This window comes from Pseudorca crassidens, chromosome X (genome assembly GCF_039906515.1).
Source record: "Pseudorca crassidens isolate mPseCra1 chromosome X, mPseCra1.hap1, whole genome shotgun sequence".
In the NCBI taxonomy this organism is placed as follows: domain Eukaryota; kingdom Metazoa; phylum Chordata; class Mammalia; order Artiodactyla; family Delphinidae; genus Pseudorca; species Pseudorca crassidens.
This window is the reverse complement of record NC_090317.1, coordinates 41,518,924-41,536,270: the sequence shown is the minus strand read 5'-3', so window position 1 is coordinate 41,536,270 and position 17,347 is coordinate 41,518,924. Positions and strand designations below refer to the sequence as shown.

Below are 17,347 nucleotides of genomic sequence, written 5' to 3'. Positions count from 1 at the left end.
AACAACAAAAAAATAGAACTAATGAGATAATTTGATAAGTTAGCTTAATAAAAATATACAAACTATTCAATAATTTTTATTTTTGCCAGTAATAATCGGTTAGATATGTAAAGGAAAAAATGAAATTATCCCATTTACAACAATGAAAAACTGTAAAACACTTTGGAATACATTTAACAAAGATGGGAGGAGACCTATATAAAAATATAATTTTATTGAAGGACATAAAATATAGTCTAAATTAATGGAGAGACAGAACATATTTCTGCATTGGAAGATCTCATAGAAAAAAAGATCAGTTATTCCCAATATTATATAAATAAGTAATCCAATTTGCTAAAATATGAATTTTTAGAAATTAGACAACATGATAAACATTATAACATTCATATGGATGAGTGAATATATCAGTTTTGCAAATGAAATTTTGGAAGAAAACATTAATAAGAGGGGACTTAGTCTAACTGAGACTGAACTTACTGCAAAACAGTAGCAATTAAAATAGTAAGTTTAAGAAAGCATAAATAGATCAGTTAAATAGAATAGAGAATCCAGAAACAGATAAAGTATGTATATACGAGAATTTAGTATATAATAACATATCATTTTAATGGGTTTGGAGGGGGGATAACGGCTTATTAAAAATGATGTGCACATAATTGACAATTCACTTGCAAAAAAATAGATATCTGACTCATACCATGTTTAAGAAAATTGCAGATGGATTGTGAGGAGTTAATTTCATCTCCTAAATAATAGTCTAGGAATGACCATTTCTAAATGCTGTCACTCATTACAATGAGATAAGCTTCCAAAGTTAAGAGCTTTACAGTTATTTATCTTGCTAAACATTCTGACAGTTTTCTTTCTTTTTTTTAAATGCTAAGTTGGGTAGTATGGAGTTTTTTTTTTTAATTTAATTTTTATTTTATATTTGAGAATAGTTGATTTACAATGTTGTGTTAGTTTCAGGTGTACAGCAAAGTGATTCAGTTATACAGATACATATATCTATTCTTTTTCAGATTCTTTTCCCATATAGGTTATTATAGAATATTGAATAGAGTTCCCTGTGCTATACAATAGGTCCTTGTTGATTATCTATTTTATATATAGTAGTGTGTATATGTTAATCCCAAACTCCTAATGTATGCCTCCCCCCGACCTTTCCCTTTTGGTAACCATGAGTTTGTTTTTGAAGTCTGTGAGTCTGTTTCCACTTTGTAAATACGTTCATTTGAGCTTCTGCTGAAAAATCAGCTGTTAACCTTATGGGCATTCCCTTGTATGTTATTTGTTGCTTTTCCCTTGTTGCCTTAAATATTTTCTCTTTGTCTTTAAGTTTTGTCAATTTGATTAAAATGTGTCTTGGCATGTTTCTCCTTGGGTTTATCCTGTATCGGACTCTCTGTGCTTCCTGAACTTGAGTGTTTCCTTACCCATGTTAGGGAAGTTTTCAGCTACTATCTCTTCAAATGTTTTCTCAGGCAGGTTCTCTCTCTTCTCCTTCTGGGACCCCTATAATGCAAATGTTGGTGTGTTTGAAGTTGTCCCAGAAGTCTCTTAGACTGTCCTCATTTCTTTCCACTCCTTTTTCTTTATTCTGTTTTGTGACAATTATTTCCACCAGTCTGTCTTCCAGCTCACTTATTCCTTCTTCTGCCTCATTTATTCTGCTATTGATTCCTTCTAGTGTATTTTTCATTTCAGTTATTGTATTGTTTATCTCTGTTTGTTCTTTAAATCTTCTGGTTCTTTGTTAAACATTTCTTGTACCTTCTCAGTCTGTTCCTCCATTCTTTTTCTGAGATCTTGGATCATCTTTACTATCATTATTCTGAATTCCTTTTCAGGCAGATTGCCTATCTCCACTTCACTTAGTTGTTCTTCTGGGCTTTTATCTTGTTCCTGCATCTGGAACATGTTTCTCTGCCATCCCATTTTGTCTAACTTTCTGTATTTGTGGTCTCTGTTCTGCAGGCTGTAGGATTGTAGTTCTTCCTGCTTCTGGTGTATGCCCCCTCGTGGGTGAGGTTGGTCCAAGGTTTTGTGCAGGCTTCCTGGTGGGAGGGACTGGTGCCTGTCCACTGGTGGGTGGCGCTGGGTCTTGTCCCTCTGATGGGCAGGGCTGTGTCAAGGGGTGTGTCTAGAGATGGCTGTGGGCTCAGGACAACTTTAAGCCCCCTGTCTGTTGATGGGTGGGTCTGTGTTTCCACTCTGTTTGTTGTTTAGCCTGAGGTGTCCCAGCACTGGAGCCTTCAGGCTGTTGGGTGGGGCCAGGTCTCGGTGCCAAAATGGTGACCACCAGGGAAGCTCACTCTGAGGCATACTGCCTGGGGTCTCTGCCACCAGTGTCCTTGCCCCTGTAGTGGGCCACAGCCAACCCTTGCCTCCCCAGGAGAGCCTCCAAGACCCACAGGTAGGTCTGGCCCAGGCTTCTATGGAGTCACTGTTTTGCCCACAGTCCCAGTGCACGTGAAACCTTGTGTGTGCCCTTGAAGAGTGGAGTCTCTGTTTCCCTCCATCCTGTGGATCTCCTGTACACAAGCCCACTGGTCTTCAAAGCCAAATGCTCTGGGGGCTCCTCCTCCTGATGCCAGACCCCCAGGCTGGGGAACCTGACATGGGGCTCAGAACTCTCACTCCTATGGGTGAACATCTGTGATATAATTATTTTCCAGTTTGTGGGTCACCCACTCGGTGGTTATAGGATTTGATTATATCATGAAAGTTCCCCTCCTACCGTCCTGTGGTTTCTTATTTGTCTTTGGATGTAGAATATCTTTTTTGGTAGGTTCCAGTCTTTTTTGTCAATGGTTGTACAGCAATAAGTTGTGATTTTGGTGTTTTCATGAGAGGAGGTGAGCTCAAGTCTTTCTAATCTGCAATCTTGTCTCCCAGAAAATCCTGACAATTTTCTTAAAGAGGGAAAAAGAAGGTCATTGAAGACCTTGTAATACCACAGCCCAAATGGCCGACACATTTTGGCTATAAAAATGGTTTGGCAAAATGCTTGGGGTTTTTGAATCCCTTTTGAAAATGTATTGATATTAGTATGTACCTTATTTTGTAACCATAAAATTGCACTCCATCCTGAAAATCTTAATCTATTTAACTAGAATTTTCAAAGATACTTTTATCCGGAAGGAATGAGCTAGGAATCCCATGAAGGCTTCAATTTTGTATGCCCTAAAACCACAATCAGTGACACAAGATTTAAGACCCGTTTATCCTTGTTTTTATTTTTAGGTATGGCATTAGAAATGGGAAAATGGTTATTTATTATTTGCAAATTATAGAGAAGATGGGTTGCTGTTTGAGGAATGGGTATTTAATATGTGTAAGAAGCACTGGTCTTTGAGCCTGGGGACCTGGATTCTGGTCACCATTACACCATTAATGTGGATGAGTAATTGGATGACCCTGGGCCTCTATTTTCCCACATATAAAATAGATATAACAATGTATGCCATATATCTCAGACATGTTATAAACATCTAATGACTAAAGTCCTTGATATTTGCTGCTACTATAGAAAGGAAAAAGTTACATAGAAAGCTAGAAGCAAAGTTAGGACATCTCAAACTCCAATTGGGAATTTAAGATTGAGGGTTTTTAAAGTCCTGTTATTCTGTATAATCTACAAACATAAAATGCATCCTTTTTACTTGAACAACTTGATGTGTTTTGGCAAATATATACACCACAAACAAGATACAGAACATTTTCATCATTGCAATTTTCTCCATGTCCTTTTGTATTCAGTCCCTTCCTCCAAGCCCCAGTCCTTGCTAAAAAGATATGTTTTCTATTCCTATGGTTTTGTATTTTCCAGAATGTCATATAAATGGAATAATATGATATGTAGCCTTTTGTGCCTATCTTTGCTCACTTAGCATAATTCATTTGAGATTTGTCAATGTTGTGGTATATAACAATAGTTCATTCCTTTTATTGCTGAATAATAGTCCAATATTCCACTGTAGAGATGTACCACTGTTTAGCCATTCACCCATTGATGACCATTTGCTGCTGGGTTTTGGTGATTAGGAATAAAGATCTTATAAGGTTGAGTTTTGACTGTCCAATTTCTGGATTTATCAAAATGATATGTTTTTGTCAACTTCTATAATTATTGACATGTTTGTTTTTCTCAAATTTAACAGGAGTTTGCTATTGATCTTTCCTAAATTGTTATAAGAATCCAGACTTTAAAGGGTCTTCCTGTGTATCCTTAATGGCATTAATGACATTTGAGGGATAAAAACAGATCAAAGTAAATTAAAGCCTTTTAAGCAATGTCTCTTTTTATAATCTGACTACCTTCTATATATCCATTAGAATGATCTTTTAGAAATGCACATCTGATCATAGTGTGCCACTATTTAAAGCACTCCAATGATTCTATAAAAACTTTTAGTTAGTAGTTCCTTTTTGTTGAGTATTTACAGGGCCTGACACTGTGCCACACATGTTCATTAATTAGCTAATTCAATTCTTAGAACAATCTTATGAGATAGGTTATATAGTGACAGAGCTGAGATTTGAAACCTGACAGTGTACAAATATCTTAGAATGGAATTTAAGGCTTTTAGTATCTGGCCTCCGCCTACTCATTGCCACTCTCAAGAGAGCAAAACTATTCATATTTTTTTGTCCACTCCATGGTTTTTCACATCTGAGTTCTTCTACACATGTTATTCCCTCTGTCCTGTATGTCCTGCTTGCCTGCCTAACTTTTATATATTGTTCAAAACTCATTTCATTTGCTTATAGTAACCTATCTGTACACCAAACCTCTCTGTCATACCCAGTCTGGTATGATCTAGTCTGGTAATCTTGGATGAGCCAGCATTAGAATGACTTCAAATATTTCTTCTGTTCCTTTCTCACTTTCTTCTCCTTCTGGTATTCCCATTACATTTATGTTACATCTTTTGTACTCCTCTCACAGTTCTTGGATATTCTGTTCAATTTCTTTTCATTCTTTTTCCTCTGTTTTTTAGTTTGGGAGGTTTCTATTGATATACCTTCAAGCTCACTAATTCTTTCCTCGGCCATGTCCAGTCTATGAATATGCCTATCAAAGACATTCTTTATTTCTGTTACAGTGTTTTGATTTCTAGCATTTCTCTTTTGATTCTAAGAGTTTCCATCTCTCTTCTGTTCTTACATATTGTCCACTATTTCTATTAGTGTCATTAACATATTAATCATTACTTATTTTAAATTCCCAGACTGGTAATTCTAAAATTTCTGCCCTATCTTAGTCTGGTTCTGATGCTTCTTCTTTCTCTTTGAACAGTGTTTTTTTCTGTCTTTTAGTATGCCTTGTAAATATTTTTAAAAATCCAGACGTGATGTACTTGGTAAAAGGAACTGAAGTAAATAGGCCTTTACTGTGAGCTTTTTTTTATGTTTATCTGGCTAAGAGTCAGGCTGTTTTTACTACTTGCTGTAGGTGTTAGAAGCTAAAAGTCTCTCTGGTGTCCTTATTTTTTACTTCCCTGTTATCTTTCTAGAGATATATTTTTTTTTTCTTTTTTTTTTTCTTTTTTTTTTTTGTGGTACGCGGGCCTCTCACTGTTGTGGCCTCTCCCATCCTGTAGCACAGGCTCCGGATGTGCAGGCTCAGCGGCCATGGCTCACGGGCCCAGCTGCTCCGCGGCATGTGGGATCTTCCCGGACCGGGGCAAGAACCCGTGTCCCCTGCATCGGCAGGCGGACTCTCAACCATTGCGCCACCAGGGAAGCCCCTAGAGATATATTCTTAAATAAGGTCTGTGTTGTGCATTTCTTTCAACTGTAATATCGTGTTATTATACAGGAGCCCTATTGATGTGCTGGTAAGGTGCTGGGCAAGGGAAAGCATTCTATAATCCTGTGATTAGATTCCGTCTTTTAGTGAGCCTAGTCCCTGGCCTGTGACCATCATATGTGCTTCTCAGCTTCCTGTAAGACAGGAAAAATAGAGAGGACTGGAGCTGGCTATTTCTTTCCCCACTTCAAAGGCTAGAGGAGGCTGGGGTTGTATATTTCCTGTACCCCACGTCTTTTATGGGCAGGCTCTTTGGGTATATTTCAAAATGGTTTACTTTCCCCATCCTTTTCCAGAAGCAGGATTTTTCTCTGATGTTCAGTCTGAGAAGAACCTGGTGGGGCTCATGGAGGTAAACCTTACAGAAGTGTGGGCTGCCTTCCAAGACTGGGCCCTCAGGGATTTTTTATTTCTCAAGCTAGTTCACACTTAGTCTCCAGAAATTACTCAATTATCCTTTAAGTGTTCCTACCAGTTGGCTCCTGAGGCTGTTTCTGCTCCCAGTAAACTGTGATTCTCTGTATCTACCTGTCTCTCCAGTTTCTGGGACAGTGGCTTTTACTGTGACCTCAATTACCTGATGGAAATAAAAGAAGTTATTGAGTTTCAGTTTGTTCAGCTTTTTTCTTGTTGTTAGGATGGCAGTAATAACTTTCAGGTCCTTTATGTGTCAGATAAGAAAGTAAATCAACCCCTTCATTGGAATGGTAACTTTGGATTGTCTTTTGGATTGTCTCCAGACTCCTATAGAAATATGAGTCACATTAACTCCTAATAGTTATTAACATATCAAGATAGTTGTGTATGTAATTTGAAAGCTGGATGCTGAGGGTAATGACAATGATAGAATAATAGTTAATATTTATTGAGTGGTTTTAGCATGTGATGCTCTATATTACAGAGGATTTATATGCATTACCTCATTTAATCCTAATAATTACCCCTATTTGGTATATAATATGATTATCACCAACTTTTTAAAAATAGGTGAAGCAACTGAGGCTTAGATTGGTTAAGTAGTATGCTCAAGAACATATAATTTGGGATTTCATCCCAAGTATTTGAATGTGGGATTTATACTGAACTGCTGTGGGGGTACCAAAATTCAACATTAGGACTGTGAAGATAGAAAGTTAGAGGAAAAGAACTAGGGAGGGGAAGGACTCTCTGCAGTGGTTTATCCTAGGCATTTGGAGTGGAAGTACAAGATTGATACCCAATTCACAATTGTGCTCCTATCTCTTCCATCTTTAAAGTGAAGAAAGTTCAGGTTTCCTACAAATTGTTAGGCAGAGCCTAGATGCTCTGTGGAATAGTTCAGTCTCCAGGGCAAAGGAGAGAAGTTTGGTGTGAGGGAAAGGGTGTTAAGTATTTGAAGAGGACCAGAGGGTATGTGATTGCCTTATGGTTGCACAGCTGCTTTGTGTCTGAAATTCAGAATCAGAATAAATATTTAAATGAATCTTCCTCATGTTCTTGCTGTGAGAAATGAGTCATGTGCTCTGAATAGCACTGAAGTAACCATGACTAACAAATCAAACTGATTGAAATACACCTGTGGTTGTGATGATGCTATCTCAGAAGTAGACTGTGAATGTAGTGGTGAATATTTCAGGGTGGGAACTCCAAGATCCAAATATGGCTGGCAGCTTCAAGGGGCTGGGTCAACAGATGTTTCTGTTGAACATCCTAGGCTCCCAACCTAGCAACTGCTGGCAAATAACATCTTCCACTCAGGAAGGCTGGGAAGAAGGGAAGGAAGCTGGAATTTAAAGGCTGATGTGATTTTGACTGAGCAAGGATGTCCTACAGCAAACTGTTCTGTGAGAGGACAGCTGGACCATGAACTGAAGCTGTTTGTTAAACTTAGGTAAAACTGGTCCTCAGCGAAAACTTCCAGTTGATTAAGTTCAATGTAATGGTCTCAGAGGCATTAACTAATAGAAGCATTACACACTGAGGACAATATTAGGGGCCTGTTCCCATTCGAGGTTCTGGTAGTTTGTCCTTACCTCAGATAAACAACCATCTTGAGACTTGACCTATGTGCTGCAAACTTTATTGCCCACCAGTCTGTCAGAATTAAACTAAACAGGTCTGGAGGGAGTGAAGTATGGTAATGTTGTCTGTCCAATAGGAAAGAGATGATGGGAAGACTGGGGGCAGGAGAGAAGCAGTGACAGTAGTAAGCCTCGCAGCCAGCAGCTTAAGGCAGAGATGCTGCAAATAATGGAGTAAAAAACCTGGAAGACTTCTGAGATTTGATATAGGCACCCAGACGTGGGCAGGATAGCCAATGAGGTAACTTGGTGAAGGATGGGTTGGTGGGGGCAGGATATCATCTACAAGGCTCTTCTGAACAAAATATAATTTCTCTACCCACCTGCTAGGATTAGTGTTGGAGTGGCCTCTTAGGAGCTATACATTTTCAGTGGGTTAAAGTATTACATTGCTGGGGGATGGTTAACCAATTAGTGAAGATTTGTTCTTATCTGATTAGTCCATTAGCACCAAGTTTCACCAAGTAGAGCCAGACGTTTGGAGGAGATATAATCCAGGATTGTGAAAGTTTAGGGATGAAAAGCATTCTCTGTGTTGGATGACCACTAAATATAGTGCTGCCCAACAAGAGTGTAATGAATAAACTCTGCAAGCCTCTGGATTCTGGTTGTTCATATGGTAGTGTATAGTATCCCCACATGCAGAGTAAAAAACTGAGACCTAAAGAAGTTAGGCAAATTTTCCCAAGATCACAGAACTTGGGTGAACCCCAGATTTTGACCTAGAGCTGTCTTGCTCTGAAGCCAGTTTGCCTTTTCATCTATACTACATTGTTCCAGAAGGATGGAGGTGACCTGAAGATAACATTTTCCTATAACACAGTTAAAAACAAAAACTCTGTTGGGTACAAGGAATCCTTTATAAGGCTAGATGACAACTTGAAAAGCACTTGGGACTATCTGTATCTATCCCAAAGAACATGTGAAGATTCCAGGCTGTTCCTCATCAGGAGTTATTTTATAATTCCTGTACACTCTTTAGATTTTACTTCCTGGGGAAAAAAAACAAAGCAGTGTGCAGAGAAGATGAAAATGGTCAGAGCTAATTGCATATGGACTTTCCCCCAAAAAATGACATTAGAAAACAATGCCATTTGTCTTTGAATGAAGTGAGTGTGTGGGCTCATTTGCCTGCCCCCACCACTGCTATGTGAAAGTGAAGCAGCTCAGTTTTCATTTTCCTTTCCTCTCAAAATGCCCAGAGGGACCATATTTTTGTTTAATGACCTTCAGAATGATTCTTTAGAAATCTGAGGCTATCAGAGTTGGAAGCAATGCGAAAATAATTGTGGATTATTATTGTATGACGATAGTGGCAGCTGGGCTATTTTTTTTCTTTCTGTTCAGTCTTTCTTTTTCATTTTCCCAGAAACCTTATATCCCAAGGTTTAACTCAGAAGCAAATCTCATATAGGTGATAAACCTTGCCAGACATGGTATGTAATAGAATTTCAGACAGACCCTTAAGTGTTCTTTGGAAAGACCCTAGGGAGTGAAGCAGCTTTATATCTAGATGCCCTAGACAGTATTACTTTTATTTACTCTCTGACAATGTGTGTGGGTAGTTGTATTGGACATAAAGCAAGTGTATCTCTTAAATATTATACCTGTGAACTTAAGTGTCAGTTTTTGTGTTTTGTTTTCACTTCTGTTATCATAACAGAAGAAATTTTGTTACAGTAAAATCTAATAAATGGGTACTCACACTTCCAAATCATTTTACGACATGTGCGCACACACACATGCACACACTCAAGCATGCAGAGCTGGGGATTGAGAGTCAGCACTGATTTTACTTTTACATGAATATTTAGGATGTGTCTGCAGAGGATGGGAGTAAGGGTGGGGAGAAGGAGAGGTAGAATAGATGTTGTATATACCATGGGGAATATGGAAACTGTCCTCAACTATTATTCATATCATCTGCCTCATGATCAATTTTTTAATTCCTTAACTGACAGATCCAGAATCTAAATGATAAAATACTTCAGTACCCCCTCACACCTATCCCCCACAGCTTCACTGATATTTGCACAGCTTTTGGCCACCACTTTCGTTGAACATTTGAGATAAGTGGTAGACAAACTGGAGCAATATGTAAAAAGTAGTCTGAGAAAATTCCCAAAAGACAAAGCCACTTGGCTGAATATTCTTACATACTCTGCTATTGTTGTATCTCTGTCAGTCAACGGAAATTAATCATTCCTTTCTAGTAAAGTCCAATTCCAGTAGCAACACATTCTTACCAGATGAGTAAAAGAATTGACCTCAAAACCCAAATCTTATTATCTGGTCACAGATCACTGAACTCAGAAAATAAGTGGATCATTTCCCCATTACCTTATTACAACAAAGTGTGTCCTCATTTTACCTAGCTATGTTTCTAGAGAATTCCTCAAGCCTCATTTTCTTGATCCCCTTCCCCTCTCAACCTCCTCACAATAGATCTCTTGACTATGGGGAGAGACACTCTTGAATATTATTATTAGTTTTTACTATAAAAAATAATTAAACCATTGCCAGTGTAAAAGCCAATTAGAATTTTTAAATAATGCCTAAGGCTCCCTTGTTTATATTATGTTGCTAAGTGAACACTATCCTCTTAGAACTCTTAGGACATATTCCTGTCATATAGAAAGAACCAGGGCATTAAAATGCTACTCAGTGACTGCTCTACCTCTTTTGCGTTTGGGGATCTTGTATGCTTTTCTGTTTTTGCAGAATGTCTCTAAGGACATTCTGCTCTTGGGATCAGGCCTTTAAAGTGGTTCTTAGGGTGGTAGTTGTGATGTTTCAATTGGATACAATAAGATGCATTTGTGATGTTTTCTGGTCATTGACGTAACTCTTTAGCTACATATTTTGAAAACTAAAGAGAAGAGTACAAAAAAGTGAAAGTACTAACTTGCCAGTACTAAGACTTAGTGATGTGAATTTTTATTTTTTGCTTACTTGAAAATACTTTCTCTGCAGGAATGCAAGCCAAAAATGTGGAGAAGCATCATAATACAGAAAGGAAATGCCCTTCTAATCCAGGAAGTTCAAGAAGAAGATGGGGGAAATTACACTTGTGAGCTTAAGTATGAAGGAAAACTTGTAAGAAGAACAACTGAATTGAAAGTTACAGGTAAGCATTGGTTTAACCAAATCATGGCAAATGAGATTTTAAGTATAATTTGGTACAGGAAGAAAAAGTTTTCAAACAAAGGGTAAACTAGTGTGAATTTATAATTAGCTACAAATAAAATAGTTGTGAAACTCACTATTAATAAGTTATACTGATAAGCTATATGTGGAATATGGACAATTAATTTAGGGAACATGGTACCAGTTACTGCATATCTGTTCTCTGCTTTTATGAAAGGTTCTTAACTCTTCAGGGTATCATTGATTGTTACTAAGCGTCTCAGAAGAAATATGCTGGAACCACTTTAGAATGTTGACTTACCCCATATGTGGAGTCTTCTTGCAGGTGAAGGCTGCCTCCGAATGAGGTTCTGTTGGGCTTTTGTAATGAAATCTTCTTGGACTGCATCCAAAATATCATTTATATAGAATTTCTCATAAATGAGTGATGTTATTGTGAGGTTCTAGTGATTCTTAAATGGAGCAACTCCAAATGAATAGCATGCACATGTGTGTTTTACATCAGAAGTACAAGCAAATTGTAAATTAGTAATTCTACTCACAATGGAAGAGAGAGACTCAGAATATTCTTACCTGGTGGAGAATGTTAGTAAGTAATTTTCAGCAAAATAGGACAGACCCTAATGACATAAAGATTATCCCTGACAATGGGTGTGATGGACCTTAAGAAACAGTGTGACAAAAGGTCCACCTACTATTGTGCCTGAGCAAATATTGACTAATTCTATTCTTCTTATATATGTTTTAGATGTATGTGTGTGTGTATAAGTACACACACACATTTTTGTATTGTGGGTGAAATCTGAGCCATGGTAAAATTCGACATTATCCAGACAAGTGTAATATTTATTGCACTTATTAGCTTGAGCATTACCTGTTTAACCATCTAATGTTGACATCAACTAGTTGTTTAGTTACAACATACTCTCATTAATGTTAGGAATATAGATTTTCTTCTATATTGTTTTTGTTTATGGCTAGCTGACCTTTATGGGATAGTGTTAAAATCAGTCTACTAATAATGATACTTGCTTAATAAGTTCATTTGTATAACATATATTTGATTTAGTTTTTGATCCCTGAGAGCCAACTAGTTTCTTTTTTCATCTTTTTCTAAATTCTAAATGTTAACAAAAGGAGTAAAAATAAAAATCAATATATATATACTTTAAAATTAATTAAAAATTAATATATATACTTTAGTTCATTCTCTATTCTGATACATGACAGTTCTACTTCTTAGTCTGAAATTGTAAAGTACCTTCTGTGAAGGTTTGAAATATTATTTTGATTAGAATTGCACGTTGCTTCTCCATGAGCTTTCAAAATAACTACCGTATTTGGCCAATCCAAATAGCAAAGATCTGCTTTGGTTTAATTTCTGATTCCCTTAGTATGAACTAGACTTCCTGCCTCATTCAAGCAGAAGAGTCAATCATAGGCAGTTATACATCATTCATAAGTGGCCTGACCATGCACAAATCCTTGCAGAATCATCACTTTGACCACAGTCACACAATCCTTATCTGATGTTTTCAGAACACTTCCATTTGGAGGTCATTTAGTAAAGTTTGTAACATTATAGTGTTTAGCTTATATTTTAAGTTGGACCAGAATAAAGTAAATATCAAACCTCTTTTATGCTTCCATCTGTTGGGTTATGGTGACAACACATTTGTTTCTTTAGTTTGTTTTTAGATTCTGGAGCTTATTTTGGGTGTCTTATAAGGCATTAATTCACTTGCCCTAAACTTTAAGAAAAGTTGAACTGGGGATTTAAAATTTCACCTGAACTCTACCTCTCAGAGTTTCTCAGACTTTAATGTGCATCAGAATCACATGGAAGAACCCAGGTATGGTAAAGATAAGGCTCCTTAAATATAGATTTCCATCTCTCTCCTCCAAATTCTAATTTAGTACATCAGTAAGACAGGGAATTTATCTTTTTGTCCTGGGGAATCTCTTGCATGCCTTTCAAGGATCATGCTTTGAGAAATACTAGCTGAGAAAATGGTGCCAAAGAAGTCAGTCACAGGTATGATTCCCTAGTGAGCATGTTAGTTCACACATACACACACAGACACACACACACCAAAACTAATTTTCATAGGTCCCAAATTGTTTCACCTAAGCTCCTAACAGCTGTCATGAAAATACAGAGTTTTGATCACTAAGGGAAATCTGTCAAGGGAGGGTGAGGATAAAACCTCAGCCACTGAAACAGTAATTTATTCATTTGGTATTTAAATAAAAATATACTGAGTATATATTACATACTAGAAAAAAATAATTCAAACTTATCCTTGAGTCATTGTTCATGTAAGTATATATCAAGTTTATTTATTCACAGAGTTCAAATGTTATACTTGATGTAGAGACAAAATGTCTTCTCAGTATGGAAGTTCAAGAGGTTGCTCTGTGAAGATTTATTTTATTTGCAATATTGTCTAAGCTATATTATTCCTTGTTTCCTTGTTTAAAGAGCAATTACTCAGCCATAAAAAGGAAAAAAACTGAGTTATTTGTAGTGAGGTGGATGGACCTAGAGACTGTTATACAGAGTGAAGTAAGTCAGAAAGAGAAAAACAAATACTGTATGCTAACACATGTATAAGGAATCTAATAAAAAAAATGGTCATGAGGAACCTAGGGGCAAGATGGGAATAAAGATGAGACTTACTAGAGAATGGACTTGAGGATACGGGGAGGGGGAAGGGTAAGCTGGAACAATGTGAGAGAGTGGCATGGACATATATACACTACCCAACGTAAAATAGATAGCTAGTGGGAAGCAGCCGCATAGCACAGGGAGATCAGCTCGGTGCTTTGTGACCACGTAGAGGGGCGGGATAGGGAGGGTGGGAGGGAGGGAGATGCAAGAGGGAAGAGATATGGGGACATATGTATATGTATAACTGATTCACTTTGTTATAAAGCAGAAACTAACACACCATTGTACAGTTATACTCTAATAAAGATGTTAAAAAAACGAGCAATTAACAGATTGTCCTCTTATATTTCAAAATATAAGGCTGGGATTATTTAAAGAGTAACCCACTTATACTTGTTTTGAGTTTAGCGATATGCAGGCATGGGCTAGGAATATTAATACAAAAATCATAGAGTTGGTTAATTACAAAATCATGTAGGTAGAGGTTTTTAAGATTGTGTATTGCAAGTATGCAAGTTTAAAAAGATTATCAAAATTTTAAAAGATTATTTTCTCACTGTTCTTTTAAATTTATAAATCAGAAATAGTTCTTCAGTGAAACAAGTGCTCTCTTAAAGTGTATAGGTACTACTTGCTTTAAATATACCGGTTGTAAAAAGATCTAGTTATTCAAAACTGATTAAATAGAAGGTAATCTTTGGCTTTATGAAATTATTTTTTCAATATAAAAGAATTTGTCATGAGATTTCTTTAAATAGCCAGCTGCATTTAAGTAGGATTTGATTTATATGCAACTTTTCTGGAATCATTTTAATATTTAAATCATAGAAGACCTGTGTACTGTTATTGTAGACATTTCTTTTTTATACTTTTAGAGGCTGCAGATAAATAGGGAGTGGTTTAACAACATATAGACATATACAACAGGGTATTTAGGTCATTTGCCAAAGATACCAACAACTAACAGTTGTATTTCCCACAGCATTTTTCAGGTGGATATTTGCTATTTTAAAGATATTTTTTCCTTTATTCTCACATTGAATTTTGTGCAGAAGCCTAGTCAAAGTGATAAGGAAAGAAGGGAAGGTTGACTACATGAGAATGTAGAACAGGTGATAATAGAAGAAGGAGAAGAGGAGTGGGAGAGAGTGGATAAGATAATGGAATAGGGTCTCCTATTATAATAGAGGAGAACGTCTACCTTGAGAAGGTCAATGACAGACATAAATTATAGGGGCTCCCAAAAATGAACCCAAGCAGGAAGCCAATACTAATTAACTCTATTTAGAAGATAATTCACCCTTCACCTAACAACTCATTCATAAATACATGATTTTATGCCTTTTCAGAAAAGCATATTGACTATTTAGGAAAAAAAAAACACTAATCTGTTCTCTGGTGAATATGCAAATAATACCCCTACTCCTGATTATCTTAGATAGTTCTAGGGCTCCTGACTTGAGACTCTTCACTTATTAGGGATGAGAGACTTCTTAACCCATTGGTGTCTTAATGTCATGGCTAGAAAGAGAGATTTATTCTATGGATAGGTTGCAAAGATTTGCTGCTGGATTACTATAATAGCAGAAAATCAATCTGGTCATGCAAGGTTTGATTAAATTGCAAACTGGAAGCTGGAATCAGTCTTTGGTGAAGATGTTCAAATGCATGGCTTCAGTAAGTGCTTTTAATTTCACTTTGCAAAGCTAAAACCAACTGTAGTGCATTGTTGAAGGTGTCACTTAGACTGCATAGCTTGTTAGGGTAACCTTCCTTTGGTGTGGAGAATGGCATCTGTTTACACACAGAGGAAGCAATTTCCCATCAGATTTGAAAATGGGCTTTTCCTGGCCCTGGCTCTTTGTCCTTTCATGCCTCTACAGTTAATCCTGAGACACTGGGGTGAGAGTGGGTTTAGGAAAAACAGTGGAATTTAGAGATATGGTGGAGAGATGGGGGAATAAAAAGAAGTGGAGATTCTGACTGAGTGATAATAATGCATCAGGAGAAGTGATCTCTAAGCCAACAACTAAGTTATCATAATAGGGGCACCCTGAGAGCTAATGTCTATTGACAGCTTACTGTGAAGGAGACATTGTGCTTAGTGTATTTCATTCATTTTCTCATCTATTCCTCACAACAACCATATGAGAGTGGTTACTATTATTGTCCTCATTTTATAGAATAAGAAGCTAAAACTTAAAGAGGCTATGTCCCAAGGTCACATACTTTGTAATTGGCCAAGCACAAATATGAATCTAGGTCTTTCTGACTCTCAACTATAACTTTTCAACCATCACCAAGCACAAACCATACAATTTCACCCATATTATATACATTGAAAAAGATGCCAAAATATTGATCACAGTGTACATCATCCCACTATAATGACCTTTTTAGACATTAACTATTTGGTCTTCAATTTGAAGTCCCTGCTGGAATTTAGATAACCCTAAAAAGAATACACTTGACATTTTGGAGCCTAGTCCTTAGCTCTCAGTTAGCACCTTAGATGAGATTAGTAGTAATGGGACACATAATTAAATCTGAGCTTAGGACAGTGCCAGGAGAGAAACAAGGAGCAACATGGTTCCAGGAAAAGCAAGAATGTACAGCAGATAGAATTTGCCAGGCTGCATGTTTTGATGCCATGTGGCCCTATTAATAGAAAATCCATATTGAGAAAAAAAAATCAATTCCAGTAAGGTTCATTGCAGTTATGGCAATGATTTCAAATTAGTAGAAGTGAAGAAATAGAGAACAGTCTAGTTAAACAACATTGATTCAATTGGTAAAGACCAATCATCACAAAAATCAATGTCTACTCTGTGCAACCAGGAGCATAGGATCTAAGTTTCTAATGTGGTTCTTGAAGGAGACAGGTAGAGACAGAATTTATTCCCTTTGGAAGCTGTGAAAATTTAAAATATGTTCATTAGGACAAATAGTGTTTCCCCAACTGTGTTCTATGGAGCTCCAATTCTAAGAGATGTTAATAGTTACTTTGGGGAGAGAAAAAGGAAAGGAAGAGAGAATGGTGAGAAGTTCTGTGGCAATGTGTTTATCTGCTAAGTCAAAGTTATATAGCTTTCCTTCTTGCAAGGCATTTCAGGGCATCTTAGTGTATATAATATTCTAATATATATTATAATTTTCTAAAAGGAAGATGGGCCATAGTTTAGAACATTTCCTAAACTGTATGACCACGTAACACTTTTCCCCTGGTTGAGAGTATCTGAAGATGCTGTTTCCACAGAATAAACTGTAAAAAAAAAAAAAAAAAAAAAAAGCTAATTGAGTAGTCAAGTGAATACCTGGGTCTACTGGCATCCTACTGATGACTGTATCTCTAACAGTTTCAGTAATATACTTAGCAGGCATTATCTTTATGTTACAATTATAATCTTGTTTTCCATTGTTTATCTTATTTTCTCAACTAGCCTATAAGCTCCTTAAGGACAGGGTTTTGTTGACCAATTCTTTTGCATCTCCCCAAGTGCTGAGCATATAGTAAGTACTCAGACATTATGTGTAGCTTGGATTGGTTGGGTGCTTATTTCATTGATGAGTGCTTCAGTTGGGCACAAATAAGACAGCTTGGTATTTGTAGAGAACTTTATAATTTCAAAGCACTTTCACTTCTGAGATCTC

The 17,347-nt window shown here is 36.8% G+C and overlaps 1 protein-coding gene across 1 annotated transcript in view; it reads left to right on the top strand.

Annotated features, from left to right (window-relative positions):
- The window catches only part of IL1RAPL2 (interleukin 1 receptor accessory protein like 2), a 533,285-nt gene that overhangs the window by 34,163 nt on the left and 481,775 nt on the right, over positions 1 to 17,347 (top strand). Inside the window, exon 3 of the mRNA XM_067724491.1 lies at positions 10,852 to 11,005. Coding sequence (XP_067580592.1) covers positions 10,852 to 11,005 — 154 coding nt within the window. The remainder of the gene's footprint in view (positions 1 to 10,851; positions 11,006 to 17,347) is intronic.